Here is a 15,329-nt window from a genome sequence, read left to right on the forward strand (position 1 = left end):
AAGTTTTCGATTTTCCAGTCCCTCTTTCTCTAAGAGGGAGAATTAATGAAAGTGAATGAGACAGACGCTATCAGAATGGAACCATGGTGAAGATTAGGGAAGACTTAAGTGAACTCTAATCCTAAATATAAAACTTCAATTTGCACAAGAACCCTCAGCTTATTAAAGTGGTGTGGAGTGGAAATAGGTTCTGTTATACTCCTCAAAATACTTTTTTTTTTTTTACTATCATAATGGCGTGGATATTCACAATTTAAAACACTTGTTAAAACACAGCATTTGAGTTTTCTTTTTTTATTCAGAGTAAAGCAAAGAGTCCAAGTTTGACAGGGGAAACGACATAAAACCACAAAATATCTAATTTGTTTTTGAAGCGGACAGTTCACATAGTTTAAAAATGTAATCCATTTAGCTAGGAGCTGTTGATAAGATTAGCACTTGGCACAGCAAGAGGCATATGTGTTGGGTCATATGGACTCAGGGAGGGAGGATCACTCGGAGCAAGGAAGACTCCTGATGGAGGCACGCAATGTTTCGCTGGAGTTTCACCAAACTATGTCGCCTTAGAGTGGGTAAATTTTGTTTTTTGGTAAAGGTTTTAACTCTGTGTTGGACATACTAATAGAACTATGAATTTAAAGTAGATACTTCTTGCCCTAAAGGCTGAGTAATGAACCGAGAGCAGAACTGAAACTACCACTGGAAACATAGACTAGCGTAATGCTTTTAAGTCTTTTAAGGATGGCTGTTGAAAGTGTTTGCCAATGCTAATTTTAACTTTCTTGTTCCCCAGTTGGCTGAGTACCGTCAAAGGAAAGCCCACGCGGACTCCCAGAAGAAACAGAAGAAGAAGAAGAAAAAGAAGCCAGCGGAGGACTCGGAGGGAGACTCACAGGGAAGGCTGGAGGTCGAGCAAGATCGGTTTGAGGGAGGAGAGGAGGAGGTCCCTGGGGGAGGAAGAGTGGGATCAGAGGAAGGGAGTCGAGACCCGCCCACCACGGAGTTTACCTTCGCCAGGACCCTGCGGAGCGGAGAGACGGTCAAGCATGACCAGACCTACACCATAGAGGTAGAAAGTTCAAACCTCCTCATAACACTTTACGAGCACCGATAGAATCCTAAGTATTATATTCAAGTAACAATATAGACTTGGATATGCATTATTGAAACATATAACAACACACATATCTTTTATTTACAATGACATTTCACTATATATTGTATGTATTAGAGATGGGACGATATGCTTATCTCACAATCCGATTCGATACATGATATGGGGTTCACGATTCGATACAACCAGGATACAATGTAATAAATAAAAGTTATGTGCAGAATTATGTTTATTTCTGAGCCGCAAATCTTTGTAGCGATGGCATTGGCTTGCTACAATGTAAACAACAATTTTAATGTCATTACAAACTAAGTGCAAATAATATCATTTTGGCCCCATGATACGTATTGTCACTTTTTTCCATTGCGATATATTGACTTTCGATATATTGTCCCATCCCTAGTATGTATGCATTTATTTATTTAAATGTGTCCTGAATATTCCTCCATAGATTAGTTTTGAAAATAATGCTCACTGATGCTGTTTGTGGGAGCCGTCTCCTTGCTTTGAGTGTTTTTGCAGTATCAGCTCTGCAAAAATGTTTTGACTGGAAGCAGTCAAGTTGGCTTCCTGCCAAGCAATAAATGAAGCCCGCTATGTGTGTTTTGATGACATGGCATTTCTTCAATTTATTAAAAAGTCACACAAAATTGCAGTTACTCTGCCATGATTAATATACAGTAAATCTAATAGTAATTCCAGCCATTCAATCATAATTAATATTATTTTAGACATATTTTTCTGCCTTTTTTCATAGCAGCACTCCTCAACAAGTGTTCCTGTCCCGTCTGCTGCTGCACCCCTCACTGTGCGATACACTCGCACCCTGTCTGCTCCTCCTGCACACAGAAAGACTGTAAAGCTTGTTATGTTGCAGTGCTGCAGGTCCACTCCATGGCTAGAGGTTTTTGTTATTAACAGTTGTTCTAAGATCATGTATTAATATTCCCAGACCTTCTGTGTCAAAGTGAGCCTTAATTGATGTCCTCTGAATTTTGCTTCTGTTGTCTCCTTGAGCTTAACGAGCCCTCGTTAGCTGTCATGACAGCAAAGGCCACTGGGAGGACAGAGCAGTGCTGCTGGAATGTTCAGCAGGATGAAAATATAAGGCCGACCTGAAATCTTTGGTGGAAGCCTACAGAACATTTTGGAAAAAATCTATAAAAATGTTATTTCAAAATAATGGCTTTTTTGTTATTTGAAATAAGTTTTATCAGTATTAATTTGTCAGTAAGTCAGTCTGATACACTGCACTGTATTGTTGGGTATTTGAAATATTCACAGACTTTTGATTGTTTCTGATTGTTCCAGGGGCTTGGTCAAACTTTCAGCCACCTAGCGCTTCCTTTGCACACTGCATCATTGACAGACAATTAGACGTCATGTATACAGCCTGAAAATGTATTAATGTTGCAGCGTGTCAATGATAAAAATCCAGTTTGATGTATTTGCTCAATTGATTTTGTTCATTATGTGAACTAATCGTTGCAGCCCTAGTTGCAAGCCTGTGATTGTATTTGAAAATATTGGCCAATTAATTCTAAAAAGCTTTTGTCTCCAAAAATCAGTTTCAGCCTTCAAAAAACATAATTGGTTAATAATAATTTGACTTTTTGTTTATACAAACACACATTATTCATAAACCTGCAATGAATTCCCATGTTTTAAGATGAATTAAAAAGTTTACAGAATGTTAGCTAGCTGAAACAGCATCATCAGCTTGCTGACTAGAAGTCACAACCATTCAAATAATTGTGATTGAAAATATTCTGCTGCTGATGTTCTGTGGAAATGTCAACCAAGCTGCTGTGAGGTTCAGATTCAGCTTTCAGGGAAAGCCTTCAGCACAGTTCCATCTTATAAACCCACAGAGACTCTAGTAAGTGAAAGCCACTATAGTATGCCATATTGAAAATATGTTAAGACCTAAGGACTCTTACACATTTTTTTTTCACATTCAAGCCCTCTCAATACTTTTCTTTTATCCCTACTGCGCTGCCACGCTTCCCCTGAACTCACTGTACTTTTACTGTGGTACATGCCTACAAAATTACTGGTTGCCATGGAAACAGACAATTGCCTTTAAACAGGTTGAGCTGCCTCGGTCTGTGTGACCGATTCCTGTGGCCTTGCAACACTCGTCAACGGACCTGAAGGTTGATTGAATAGATGGTTGTTTTCATACATGGTTAGTCTTTATCCTTGGGAGGGACGGACAATCTCTTTCTATTTCAAAAGGCTTTGGGGCAGATCTTGCTGTACCACTGCTGCCTGGACTGGAGCTGTTATGTATCACGAACGAATGAAACTTTTGAATTTTAAGAGACTGAGTCACGCGGCATCCGTTTCTATAAATAATTCATGTAGATAAATAATTTAACCACTTGAAGTTCAGTGGGTTTTTTCCCCAAACGTTTTTATACACCATTTTTCCCCACAACAATGTATGTTCTTAACATAGACTAATTGGTCAGGGGGCTTGATTCTCCTCAGAGATTTTTAGTGATGCAGCTTCCTGAGCAGGAAGGGGTTGCTGTGGAAACACGACTGCTTCAAAGTTTTCCCCTCTCAAGTCTCTCACTGGCATTGAAAGAGCCATGGATATGTATGTGATTGTGAGCACAAATCTGTTGTGTTGTGGCTCACTGACATTTCTCAGACATCAAGCTGGACACAGTTGCAAGTCGAATTTGCATCAGACTGCCTCACATAACTTGAGGCGGTGAATAAAATGTTCACGTATTAGGGTAATTTCACATATTATTCTTTGGCTGACTTTGCCAATAATCTCGCTTGCACACACTGCTATTAACAGTTTAAGGAGCTGTTGGACAATAGTCTACTACAGTAAAACTTGTCATTTCTTTCCCCTTCTGGTCCCATGCGGTTTCAGTTTTTGATCCAGAAATGAACCCTAAAATAGACGGCAATAATGGCTGTCATTATTCTGTGTGCGAGAAAGCAGCTGTGTGGCAAAAGTAGGTTAGGTCCACAATTGAATGCAGAACCCCTTTTGAATGTAGGTCAGTTAAGCAGAGATTGTTACACATTGTCATAATTGAATGGTACATATGTGTATTTTATGTTGCGAGACGAACCAGGCCACTAACTGAATGTAAATCCTGGACGCTGGCATGCTTTGCTCACATGGTCCATTTTCAAAAGTGTGTTTGCTGCTGCACATATCAAACTGTTGTAAGGCTTTACATGATTGGCTTGGATTTCGGGGAGTAATTGTTCAGTTTTAGCCAATGTTATGTTGCTGCTATAGCCCTTCAGTTGTACTTATCCTGTTTTTTTTTTCCATGTTGTGATGCAATTCACTTGTTTTTATGAGGCTCATATTTCCCCTGAGGATTCTCCATCAAGATTGATGAAATTACTCTTTTTCTATTGCAGCCAGAGAGTGAGGTGTCCACTACTGCTGAAGATTATTCCTCAGAGGTGAGAAGAGCTTTCTCAAACTATGTATCATAACTTTTTGACATGAATTTCCTCTCCTTTAATGTTATTTTATCTCTGCTTGAAGTGTTTCTCATAATGCCCAATTTATACTTGTGTGACACACCAAAGCGTCTCTGCGTAGAGCTGCAGAGGGTGTGCACCTCCCCAAAATTTCAGCTGTGCATTGCTGTGCATTGGACCTACACAAACAATGATTGGTTGAATGTGAATAGGGATTTACGGTCACATTGGTGGCTTACTTCCTGTTTTGGAGAATCAGAACAATTATAATCAAATCAAAGCAAAACAATGGCTCTGTATCAAACAGGCTCTTGATTGGCTGCCTGTTACAATGGGTCAACTCAAAGCAGTAGCATCTGAACTTCTGTATACTTTTCCTCCTGGTTCCCCACTGCTAGTTAACTAGCCTAATGTTAGTTTAAACTTAATGTTATTCCCATGTGGCGACACATACAGGTGTGAGGCCGCTATAAAGAAAAGACTAAGACAAAAAAACATCCATTGTTTAAGTGAGTGAGCAAATTTTAAAATCAAACTCTAAATCTACTCACATCAGTAAGAGAATAATAATAATTTAATAAAAATTAAATTGTAGCCCATACTTCGGTCCTAGCAAAATCAACATTTTGAAATAATTTAGCAAAGAAATAAGTCTTTTCATAATCTCTTTCATAATCAGATATATAGGTATACTCTGAAAAATGGGGGTTTTCCTTTACAATCCCCAAATCTTAATCTTTCACTGACAGTATTGTGAATTAACAGGTAAATGGGTGCCATGAGATGACAGAGAACCTAATGAAGTCTTCCAAGGATTTTATCTGGGTACAGTAATCTGATGAAGCGGTTCTTTGCTTTTGGTTCTGCTAGCAAACCCACTGACTGCTGCACTTTGCTCTCTTTTTGCTTTTCATACGCTGTAGTCCTCGCTGAGATTTCCTGTAACCCACTAACCAAGCCTCTTTTATGCTGTACTTTCTCTCGGGAATTCACTATGTGCCTACATATTGGATATAATTTGAAAACTGGACTGTGGGAAAGCAAAAAAACAGTCTGGTTGTCTTTTAAATTACCATTTTTAAAGCACAAATGGTGCAGTAGTTTAGGACTGAACAGGGCTTTGTGACATTTCGGAGGTGTAAATTACTCTAAAAGCTGCAGGAGAACCAAGTGAGGGAGGGTGAGTAAGAGAAAAGAAGAGAGAGGACAGTGAAGTGCCTGGAGGAGAGAGGACGGGTGTTATACAATGAGCTGTTCTCTTTGGCGTTAGTAACGTAGTGTTCGAACAGAAAGGATAGAAACCAAGACAGGTGCTGAAAAGTGACATGTCGACTAAGCATTAGAATGAGATGCTAAGGAAGAGTGCATTAACCAAGCCACCACTAATCTATATGGCTAAATATTGTTTGAAATATATCAATACTAATATCAGTTTACATATTTCAAATTGGTCATTTCTAAAAGGATTTTGATAAAAGGTTTTTGATTCCTTAGAGTGTGGAATGAAATCTAGTAATAATTTCACAAGTGACCAGCTAGCAGCATTCAACACACACCAACCTACTGATTTAGAATGGCATGCACATGTTACATTATATTACATTACATTATGTCATTTAGCAGACACTTTTGTCCAAAGTGACTTACACGTGCCTTTAGCTTGCATTGATGAGGGGAAATTTAAAGGACATAATTTAAAGAGACATTTCTGGGGACACGTACTGTCATCTGCAGTTTGTATCCAAGAACAGATTCAACTTTGCTAGACCTGCAACTCTACTTTTGACTTTGTCAATATCAAAATTGTTCTGATAATTGGCTGGATACATTAATTAGTTAACACAATTAGCTTTCAGATCCTTACCAAGGGAAACTAACTGATGCAGACTTTCAAAAAACTTTGCATTTCGACTGATTATCTGTGGCAATCTGGCAAACTGGTTTTGGCCACGGCAATCCCCTAGTTTGAAGATTCAACAAAAATCTTGACATTATTATGATATTGAAAATAGGCACAATAGATACAATACTTATCATATTTTCTACCCGTTCCTACAAATCTGGCTCCTGTAACTAACTGCTGTAACTCTTTGATGGTGGCTAAGTGCTAAGCTCGCTCTTGAAACCTAATCTCGTATGCCTTACCAAATGCTTGTTAAATGCTGTGCTAACTCCTGTTTTTCCTTCTCAGGAGGAGGTGGAGCCCCTGCAACAGGTGACAAAGGGAGGCACGATGCAGGATATGGAGGATGCGCTGGCTGCCAAGACCCAGGCAGTGGAGGAGCTCAGCCGGGAGCTCGAGGAAATCAGGGCCGCCTTTGGCACAGAAGGAGTGCAACAGGTAACTGTTGTATTATGTATGCTTATTGGATTTTTAGAATTTCTGTCCCTACTGTATATTAAGGCTATGCTCCTGCTAATGCATTAAGAAGATACACAGTGTGGACATTGCTTAAGCTTTTCTGATTACCACTGTGTCCCACCCTTTTAAAATTGGTAAATTGTAAAAAATGTTTATTATAGCAAGGTCATTATTTTTAGAAACTGAGTTTGAATTGGGTTCTTTCTATGTATTGTAGTTGTCATTTTTTGTAGTATGAGTTTGTTTCCTGTAGTTTTAAACTTTCTCCTCATGGACACTTTATTTTACCTTTGAATGCATCTCCCATTTTGTTTAGTTTGAAAACATTGGTCAACAGATGTAATACTACCTGTGTTCCAGCAGTGTCGTCCATTTCAAATTATATGTCATCCTGGAAATAGGCCTGCAACTCTAAATAGCCATATACACATCATTCAACGAGACTGAGTTGATGATTTTCTCATAAATACTGGAACAAAATGGACCTGAATTCTGAGTAATGGTGGAATCCGAAAATTCCCTAAAAGTTTTTTTGTTTCCCGTCAGAAAAGCCTTAGCCTTAAACAATTACCACATTCTATGCTTGTTTATAAAACCTGGGTTCAGGCTTGCCAATAAAGCTTTCCTTCTCTTGCTGTTTTTAGATAATTGCTCTCTCCCCCTCCCTTCTCTGTTCTATCTCAATATTAATATTTTGGCTGTATATGTGTTAATTTTACTTACATTATGTTTTTACAGCTGCAGGACTTTGAGGCTGCTCTGAAGCAGCGAGATGGCATCATCACCCAGCTGACTGCTAATCTTCAGCAGGCTCGCGAAGAGAAAGATGAAATCATGAGAGAGTTCTTGGAGCTGACAGAACAAAGCCAGAAACTGCATATTCAGTTCCAGCAGGTAGGAGCTCTTAACTTTTCTCCAGTCTAGACTACTGAGTCTGTTCTATCCTATTTATACTACTACTGCAGCTATCCATATACAAAATCAGCAATTAGTCTGAGTGGGGGAACGACCACATATTATAAATAGGACATGTTTTTTTCTTCATTCTTCTGGAACTTGACTACCTGCTGGTTTGATTGACAGCTGCAGGCGGGCGAGACGCTAAGAAATACAAGCCACAGCAGTACAGCGGCTGATCTTCTGCAGACCAGGCAGCAGCTGGTCCAGTACCAACAGGAGCTGGAGGAAATGAGCGGCCAGGTCAGAAAGTACCAGGAGGAGAGCAGCGAGCAACTGCTGCAGATCAGCCAGCTCCAGCACAAGCTCAGTGAGATGGAGATGGTGAGAGGTTTCCTAGTGTGTGTATGCTAGATTACCGTATTTCCTCTAATATTGGCCCGGGCCTTTATTTACCTCAACTGCAGAGGGTACCAGGCCTTTATTGGAAGCAGGCTTATATTAGAGACAGGCCTTTATTTCTAATTCCCTCTGTTTGATAAGTATATTTGCTGATATTTTAGTACGAAGCCTCCTTGTTTTCCGATCTGCTTCTGTTGGGGTACGTTAGGTAGCCGTTTTTTTGTTACTGCAATGCATTACGATAATTACGGTAATCGACGACGGCACGCTCCAGAGACTTCCGCCGGCCGAGCCATCTTGTGGCACTTGTACGTTACTACAAACTACAGTTACAAACAGGCACCAGGAGTTTACCGGTGTCCACCGTTGTTTGCATGTAAGCTGAAGCTAACTGAAGCTAAAGTAGAATCTATACAGATATCATATCGCCGTTTATTTCGATGCATATACGCGAGCTCAGTCCACCTGACAGCCCTCTGTTCTGTCGGCGGAGAGAGAGACACAGACAAGCATGGAGGTTTCGGCGCGCCGAGGGCTTACTGCCGACGCTTCCCGTAGTTTCCCGGGGGCACGGTTCCGGCCAGTGCTGATAGCTGGGCGCCGATTTGTACCCGGTCACCAGGCGTTCGGGGCTTGGATCGGGAGGATCAATGCGGGCCGTGGGCACGGTGGAGAGGACAGCGGCGGAGAGAGGAGACGGACACGGTCCAGCCATATACTAGGTTTTGACCTAGTCTTGTTTCCTTTGTTTTTTTCCCCGGCCTGTATTTGGGGCCGGTCTTTATTTGTTCGTGTAGACCACGGCCCCGGCCATTATCAGAGACCCGGCTTTTAATTGACTACCCGCCACTATTAGAGGAAATACGGTATATCTTGTTGTGTCTTTTTAGGCATCTGTCCTCTTGAATTTGAGTGGTAATATATTCTCAACATTGTCAGTACTACTCCTGTATTTCTAAGAGATGCTTTTCTTTTTAGTCAGGGAGAAGATCAGAGGAATCATTTACACAAAGGATAAATGAAAAAGACCTGCTGATTTCCGAACAAGAAAGAGTTATGTTAGGTCACGAGCAGTCCCTCACTGAATTAAAAGGCAAGCTTGCACTTGCGGGCAGAACGGCAGAGGAGTCATTTGCACAAACACTAAAAGAGAAAAATCTGATGATTTCGGAGCAAACTGCAATAATCACAGAACATGAGCGGTCATTGATCCTCCTTAGGGACGAACTTGCGCAGGTAGGGAGGATTGAACTAGAAACTGTTACAGACATGTCGGATGAGAAAGATCTTATCATCACAGAGAAAGAGAGAGTCATTTCAGAACGTGAATGCTCTCTTACCCAGCTTGAGGACGAGCTGGAGTCCTCTGAAAAACGCCTGAAAGACATCCACCAGCGAATGGCTTCAAAGGAACTGGAGCTTGAAAGATGCCTGGATGAGCTGAAAAGCACTAAAAATGAGTTTGAAAGCTCCAAAGGTGAATTGGAGAGTTGTAGATTGGAATTAGAGAAAGGACAAATAGAGTTAGAAAGCTGCAAGGGTGAACTTACAACCTCCAGGCAGAAGGAGCGAATGTCATCGAATGAAATCATGCAGCTCATGGGCACAGTAGAAGACCTGCAGAAACGCTGTCACCAGGGCAGCCTTTCTGAGAGTGACAACCTCCAAAGAATGGAAGAGGAATCTCTCCGGAAGCTTGACCATCTCAGGGCAGAGCTGGATGAGATGTATGGCCAGCAAATTGTCCAGATGAAGCAGGAGCTTCATTTCCAACATGCAGCAGAAGTGGACCGAATGACTGAGAAACACGGTGCTGAAATTGAGCTTCTGAAAGCCCAACAGCTATCTCAGAGTTCCACTGTTAGCACTGCTGTGGTGGAAGAACTCAATGCTAAGATTAGGGAGCTTCAAGAGACACTGGAGGAGTCCCACGCAATGCACAATAAAGCCCGAGATGAGCTGAGCCATGTTGCCCAGGAGAAGCTCAACCTGCAGGCCAAGGTTGAGGACCTTCTCCAAGATCTCCGTTCTGCTAAAGATAAAGTGGAGCTGGCCTCCCGCAGTCTAATCTCTCAGGAAACAAGCCAACAAGGTGAACTGCAGCACCTTCAGGATACTATTGACAACCTGAAGAGCCAGCTGGCTGCTGCTGAGGAAGCTGCACAAGAGGCAGAGGCCAAACATGAGTCCGAAACAACCAATTACAAGATCAAGTTGGAGATGCTTGAGCGGGAGAAGGATGCTGTGCTTGACCGCATGGCTGAGTCACAGGAAGCAGAGCTGGAAAGACTGAGGACGCAGCTTCTCTTTAGCCATGAGGAAGAGCTCACCCATCTCAGGGAAGACCTGCAGAGGGAGAGCTTCCTCAACACAGAAAACCTCCTCAATGAAGCCTCTATTAAACAAGAGAGAGCTTTGGAAGAGCTGCATGTTGGTTATAAAGAAGAACTGTGTTTGTTACAGAGAGAGAAGAATAGTTTTGCCACAGAGCGGGATGAGCTTTTACACCAAATACTTGCACTGAAAGAGGATCTGAAGCTAGCTTTGCACACCTCCAAAGCAGATGAGCTGGTCCAGCAGCTCCAAGAGCTTCAGGTAGAAGTTGAGGAACTGAGAAAGGGAGGAGATGAACGAGCTAGAATGGAGAAGGAAATGCAGACGTTACTGATGAAGTCAGAGGTGCTAGAAAACCAGACAAAAGAGAAAGAAGAGTGTTGGGAGAACAAATGGAAGGAGCAGGAAATGGAAAAGGCGATGTTGATGGAATCCAATAATGCTTTGAAAGGAGAGTTAGAGTCAAATAGTAAGAAAATGGAGTCCCTTACAGCAGAGAACAATCAAATACAGCAACAAGTAGTTGAGCTGAGCGAGAAAATTGAAAAGCAGCGCACTACTTTCTCTTTTGCTGAAAAGAATTTTGAGGTGAACTATCAGGAGCTTAAGGAGGAATACATGTGCCTCATTGAGGCAAAGACACAGTTAGAAGAGAGGACACTCAAGGAGACACTTGAGTTTGAGGCGAAAATTGTCAGCCTCCAGTCGCAGATTCGGGAGCTGGAGGAGAGCAGCAAAGATATCAAAATGGAGGACACAGACGGACATACACACACAGAGACATACGCAGACGATAAAGCTCTGATAGAAAAAGATACTACTGAATTAATGGAGAAGCTGAATGTTATTTTGAGTGAAAAAGAAAGCTTAGCTGGGAGGCTTTCTGAAGTTACAGAGCAACTGACGTTTACAGAGAGCAAATTGGGACAACTGGAAGGAGAGCTGATGAAAGTGAGACAAGAAAACAAGAAGGTCATCACCCAAAATGAAAGCTTAGGGAAAGAACTGGAAAGAGAGCGAGAGATTATGAGAAAGCAGTCGAGAGGGCAGCATGCCCAGAGCAAAGCAAAGCTGCAGCAAGGAGAGCAGACTGTTGAGACAGTTCCTTCAGTTCGTTCTTTTGAGGATCATCACCTTCAGATTCAATCTCTGCAAGGGGAGGTAGAGGCTCTCCAGTCCCTCTTACGGGCAGCTGAAGCTGAGAGAGACAGCATCCGGCATACCCTGGAGGTCCAGAGGCTTTCGCAGACTCCATCTCCAGCAGCAGTCCAGTCTTCAGGGGAGGGACCTGTTGAAGGACGATCCTCCCCGCAGAAACCCTCTGCCTCAGGGTCAAGCAGGCGCAAGAGACGGCAGAGGTCGAAGCAAGAGCGCAAACTGGGCACTATTCAGGCAGACAGCAGAGAAGAAGGACAAAGGGAGGAGGAAGAGGAGCCGGTGGTGGAAGAAGAGAAAGCTACAAGTGTCGCAGAGCAGGAGGTGCAGACTCAGATGGAGAGCCGGGTTACGTCGTGTTCGCAGCAGAGGGCCGGTAAGGAGGACTCCACTGACGGCTACCAAGGAGACGGAGGCAGAGACTACATCAACAAACGGGTAGGCACTCACATGCATCTACTGCAGCACTCTCAGCTGAAATGCCCCCACTGCCTTTGCTCTGTCTCATGAGTGTGATTAAATTACATTTTTGATTGAACTGTTAAAAGGCTTTTCAAGAACCCAACAGTGCTAGGAGGTGTGTATGTGAAAAGTAAATGTAGTTGAAATTACATGCTTCAGATGTATCAAATTTACAAATCAATGCTGTGATGTGTAGTATCATTATCAGCTTATCAGAAATTAGTCTTCATGCGGTTTATCTGTGGATTGCATTCATAGCCTAGATAAGGCTTTACCATTGAATATGACTGAGGCATTTTATCGCTGAAATGTTTTCTCTCTAGTGACTAATGGTCTTGATTGCAAATTGCCTGAGTGTCTCCAGGCTTGCTCTCAAAGGTAGCATTGAGCAGCATAGTTAGACTGTTGGGGTCATAAGATATCCCTATGTTTTTCCGTTTGTGCAAACCACTCACTGATGTGAAGTGGGGATTGAGTGGAAACATTATTGTGAAAGAGAAAATGCATATACAATACTGGCTGCACGTAATCGTGAAGTATCAACACTATCGATATGCAGCTCAGTTTTACCATTAAAGGGGCACTATTTCATATCACTATACAATATTTAGAATCTGCTTTCATTTGATGCTGCTCATCCTCAAAGTGAATACAATGTTGGTTTTTGAAAAGGAGTGAAAAAAATCACCCAGTCTTTTGATAGCTGTGAAGAATTATTATCAAGTAGAAATGTGTACATTGTAGTTTCTTTCCATCCTGCAGGGAGTGAGGGGTTTGAGGTGAGAAGCCATTTTACCCCAGTCACCCCTGTGTATCTACCATCTCTATGTTCAAGGCTGTGCCTCAGTAGGGCAAAGCAAAAGATACTGTACAGTGTCTGTCTGCCATTTCACATCAGTGCTCCATATTGTTTTTGCACCTCCTGGGTTGGAACACTAGACATGAGCCAGTATCACATTTAGTATGATTATCTGGTGGTAAAACCTGCTATTGGTGCTAAATTATTGGAAAATCACTTCAGCAAGTGCTTGGCATGGGAAAAACATATTTTATTAAACAGAGAAAATTGTATGTTATATGTAAATCTTTGTGTATTTGTACACTCAACAGCAGAACATGCTTTTTAATGAGGTGCTGTATAGTCAAATTATATGATGGCCAACCCCTTATAAAGCTGATACAGTGGCTTAATAAATAACACTCCAAAGAGAAATTCCCCATGGTGTTGAAAATAGAATTGCAATATAGGCAAATTAGATAATGTTCAGAATCCATTGGTTGTAAATTATAGTTGATAATGCATTTTGCACTTGTTATGCAGTCACTGTCTGCTCCCTCTCAGGAAGTGATCCATTCATTGTTCTACATGTTGTTCTCTCCATCACCATCATAAGTGTCTACATTTACACTGGCATTATATTTGATACAGTTACAACAAGCACAGTGTTTTTCTCCTGCTTGCTTATCAGGTGAGGAGAAATGGGGCGGAGCGACACATGGAGGCTGTAGTGCGGCTGGGAGAAGAGGATGAGGGAGAGACTACTGAGCATGTAAATGTCACTCAAGCTCACATCCTGCCCTGTGCTTTACAGTGTTGAGTCTTAGTCTTTGATATTCATACAGTGGGGTGTAAAGGTCAATCAATGGGTGCGCTAACCTGGAGCTACGGGAATGCAGTCAATGTAGCATGAGTATCATGGGTTGCAATAATTGCCTCTTTAGTAGGGCTAGTGTCTAAGGATTGTCGTTTTCTATAATTTTCATGATGGAAATAATTCACTCTGTGTTTCAGTTTTTCTTCTTACTAGCAGTGGCACATAATACAGTTGCCATCTTTTTGTTAGGCACTGACTGTCCTTTATCTGCATGTTGTAAACAGCAACATCTGAGTGGTTACAGGTTTGAATGGACACTTCAGTGCAGTGTCCAAGTGCGGATAGGGAAATTGTATCATATAACAAAGCAGTTTGAATACAGCCTGATTAAAATGTAGAGTGCACTTAAAATCGGTCTGACATCAAAGGTAACAAAATCACAATTTTATAATTGTGTAGCCTTAACACGTTCATGCTAATGAATGTTGTGAGTAAGAGAAAGAAGCTGCACTGCACCTTCTGTCTCTGTTATAGCAGGCCTCTCATGTTATGCTAAAACACAGATGGCTTGTGCCATCGCTCTGTCTTGGAAATAGGATTGGGGGAATAATGTTATCAAACCATTAATCTCCTCTGAGTAGACAAATGGATATGTCGTGTTACATAATGTTATTTGCGTTAATTGATCTACATCTTGTACTCAGAAGAATTCTAGCATGTGTTTTTTTTTCCCCAGTTTCATTCTGTGTTTGTTAGTATGCTGTCTTTTAGGAATCTTTAGGTTAACACTGCTCAACTTAAAATCAACAAATTGTACACATGGAAAGATTAACTCAAAAAATGAAAAGGCATGTGCCCCCATGGTCCATTCCAGCCATGTTGATTGGTTGATAACTTCTTCCCGCGGTTAGGGTGAGTGCAGGCTCCAGCTGGAGGCTCAGCGCATCAGTCTGTCTCAGATCCATTCTGCCCAGCTCGAGCTGCTCCAAGAGCAGACGGACGCCCGCACACACTCCCTGGAGCTGGAACTGCGGCACTTGAAAGAGCAGGGTGGCGGAGGTGAGTAAATGTGTGGTTGGGTGGGTTAGCCTTTGTGTGCATCTGTATTTGTCGCAAGGCAGCGGTTCCCTCTGAATTGCTTTTGATCCATCATTCATAATGTGTTCTGGACTACCTGCTAATCTGAAAAAGGAAAAAAAGAATAGGATTCTGGTTGCCTAATGTATTCAACATCATCTTTATGCTTTTGTGGTTATAGCTGGCTATATTTAATGTTGAAGCTGTGAAGCTGTGTTTATACTCAGCTATGTTTATGCTAAACGTTTATACTCAGCAATTAATTGTGTACAATCTTCTACCTATTTTTCTCAGATGAGCCAAAAATCTTCAAATACCAGCATGTGGTACAAGCTGTGTCAGAAGAATGCAATGAGCTAATACTGGTAATTATTACAGCCTAATCATTATCGTTGTAATGTCTAAAGCTTTGTAGATTTCACTGAATTTTGTTAATGTGCATTGCCAAGATTACCACAACATTTTT

The 15,329-nt window shown here is 41.6% G+C and overlaps 1 protein-coding gene across 4 annotated transcripts in view; it reads left to right on the forward strand.

The window, feature by feature from the left end:
• The window catches only part of akap9 (A kinase (PRKA) anchor protein 9), a 70,692-nt gene that overhangs the window by 9,826 nt on the left and 45,537 nt on the right, over positions 1–15,329 (forward strand). For 3 of the 4 annotated variants that reach the window (XM_078290132.1, XM_078290135.1, XM_078290133.1), the window contains exons 2-11: positions 794–1,069; positions 4,514–4,558; positions 5,345–5,404; positions 6,771–6,920; positions 7,680–7,835; positions 8,025–8,222; positions 9,219–12,167; positions 13,661–13,741; positions 14,698–14,845; positions 15,158–15,228. In XM_078290132.1, coding sequence (XP_078146258.1) covers positions 794–1,069; positions 4,514–4,558; positions 5,345–5,404; positions 6,771–6,920; positions 7,680–7,835; positions 8,025–8,222; positions 9,219–12,167; positions 13,661–13,741; positions 14,698–14,845; positions 15,158–15,228 — 4,134 coding nt within the window. The remainder of the gene's footprint in view (positions 1–793; positions 1,070–4,513; positions 4,559–5,344; positions 5,405–6,770; positions 6,921–7,679; positions 7,836–8,024; positions 8,223–9,218; positions 12,168–13,660; positions 13,742–14,697; positions 14,846–15,157; positions 15,229–15,329) is intronic. The other variant, XM_078290134.1, reaches the window with a different exon arrangement.

The sequence above is a fragment of the Centroberyx gerrardi genome, chromosome 19 (genome assembly GCF_048128805.1).
Source record: "Centroberyx gerrardi isolate f3 chromosome 19, fCenGer3.hap1.cur.20231027, whole genome shotgun sequence".
Taxonomy (NCBI): Eukaryota; Metazoa; Chordata; class Actinopteri; order Beryciformes; family Berycidae; genus Centroberyx; species Centroberyx gerrardi.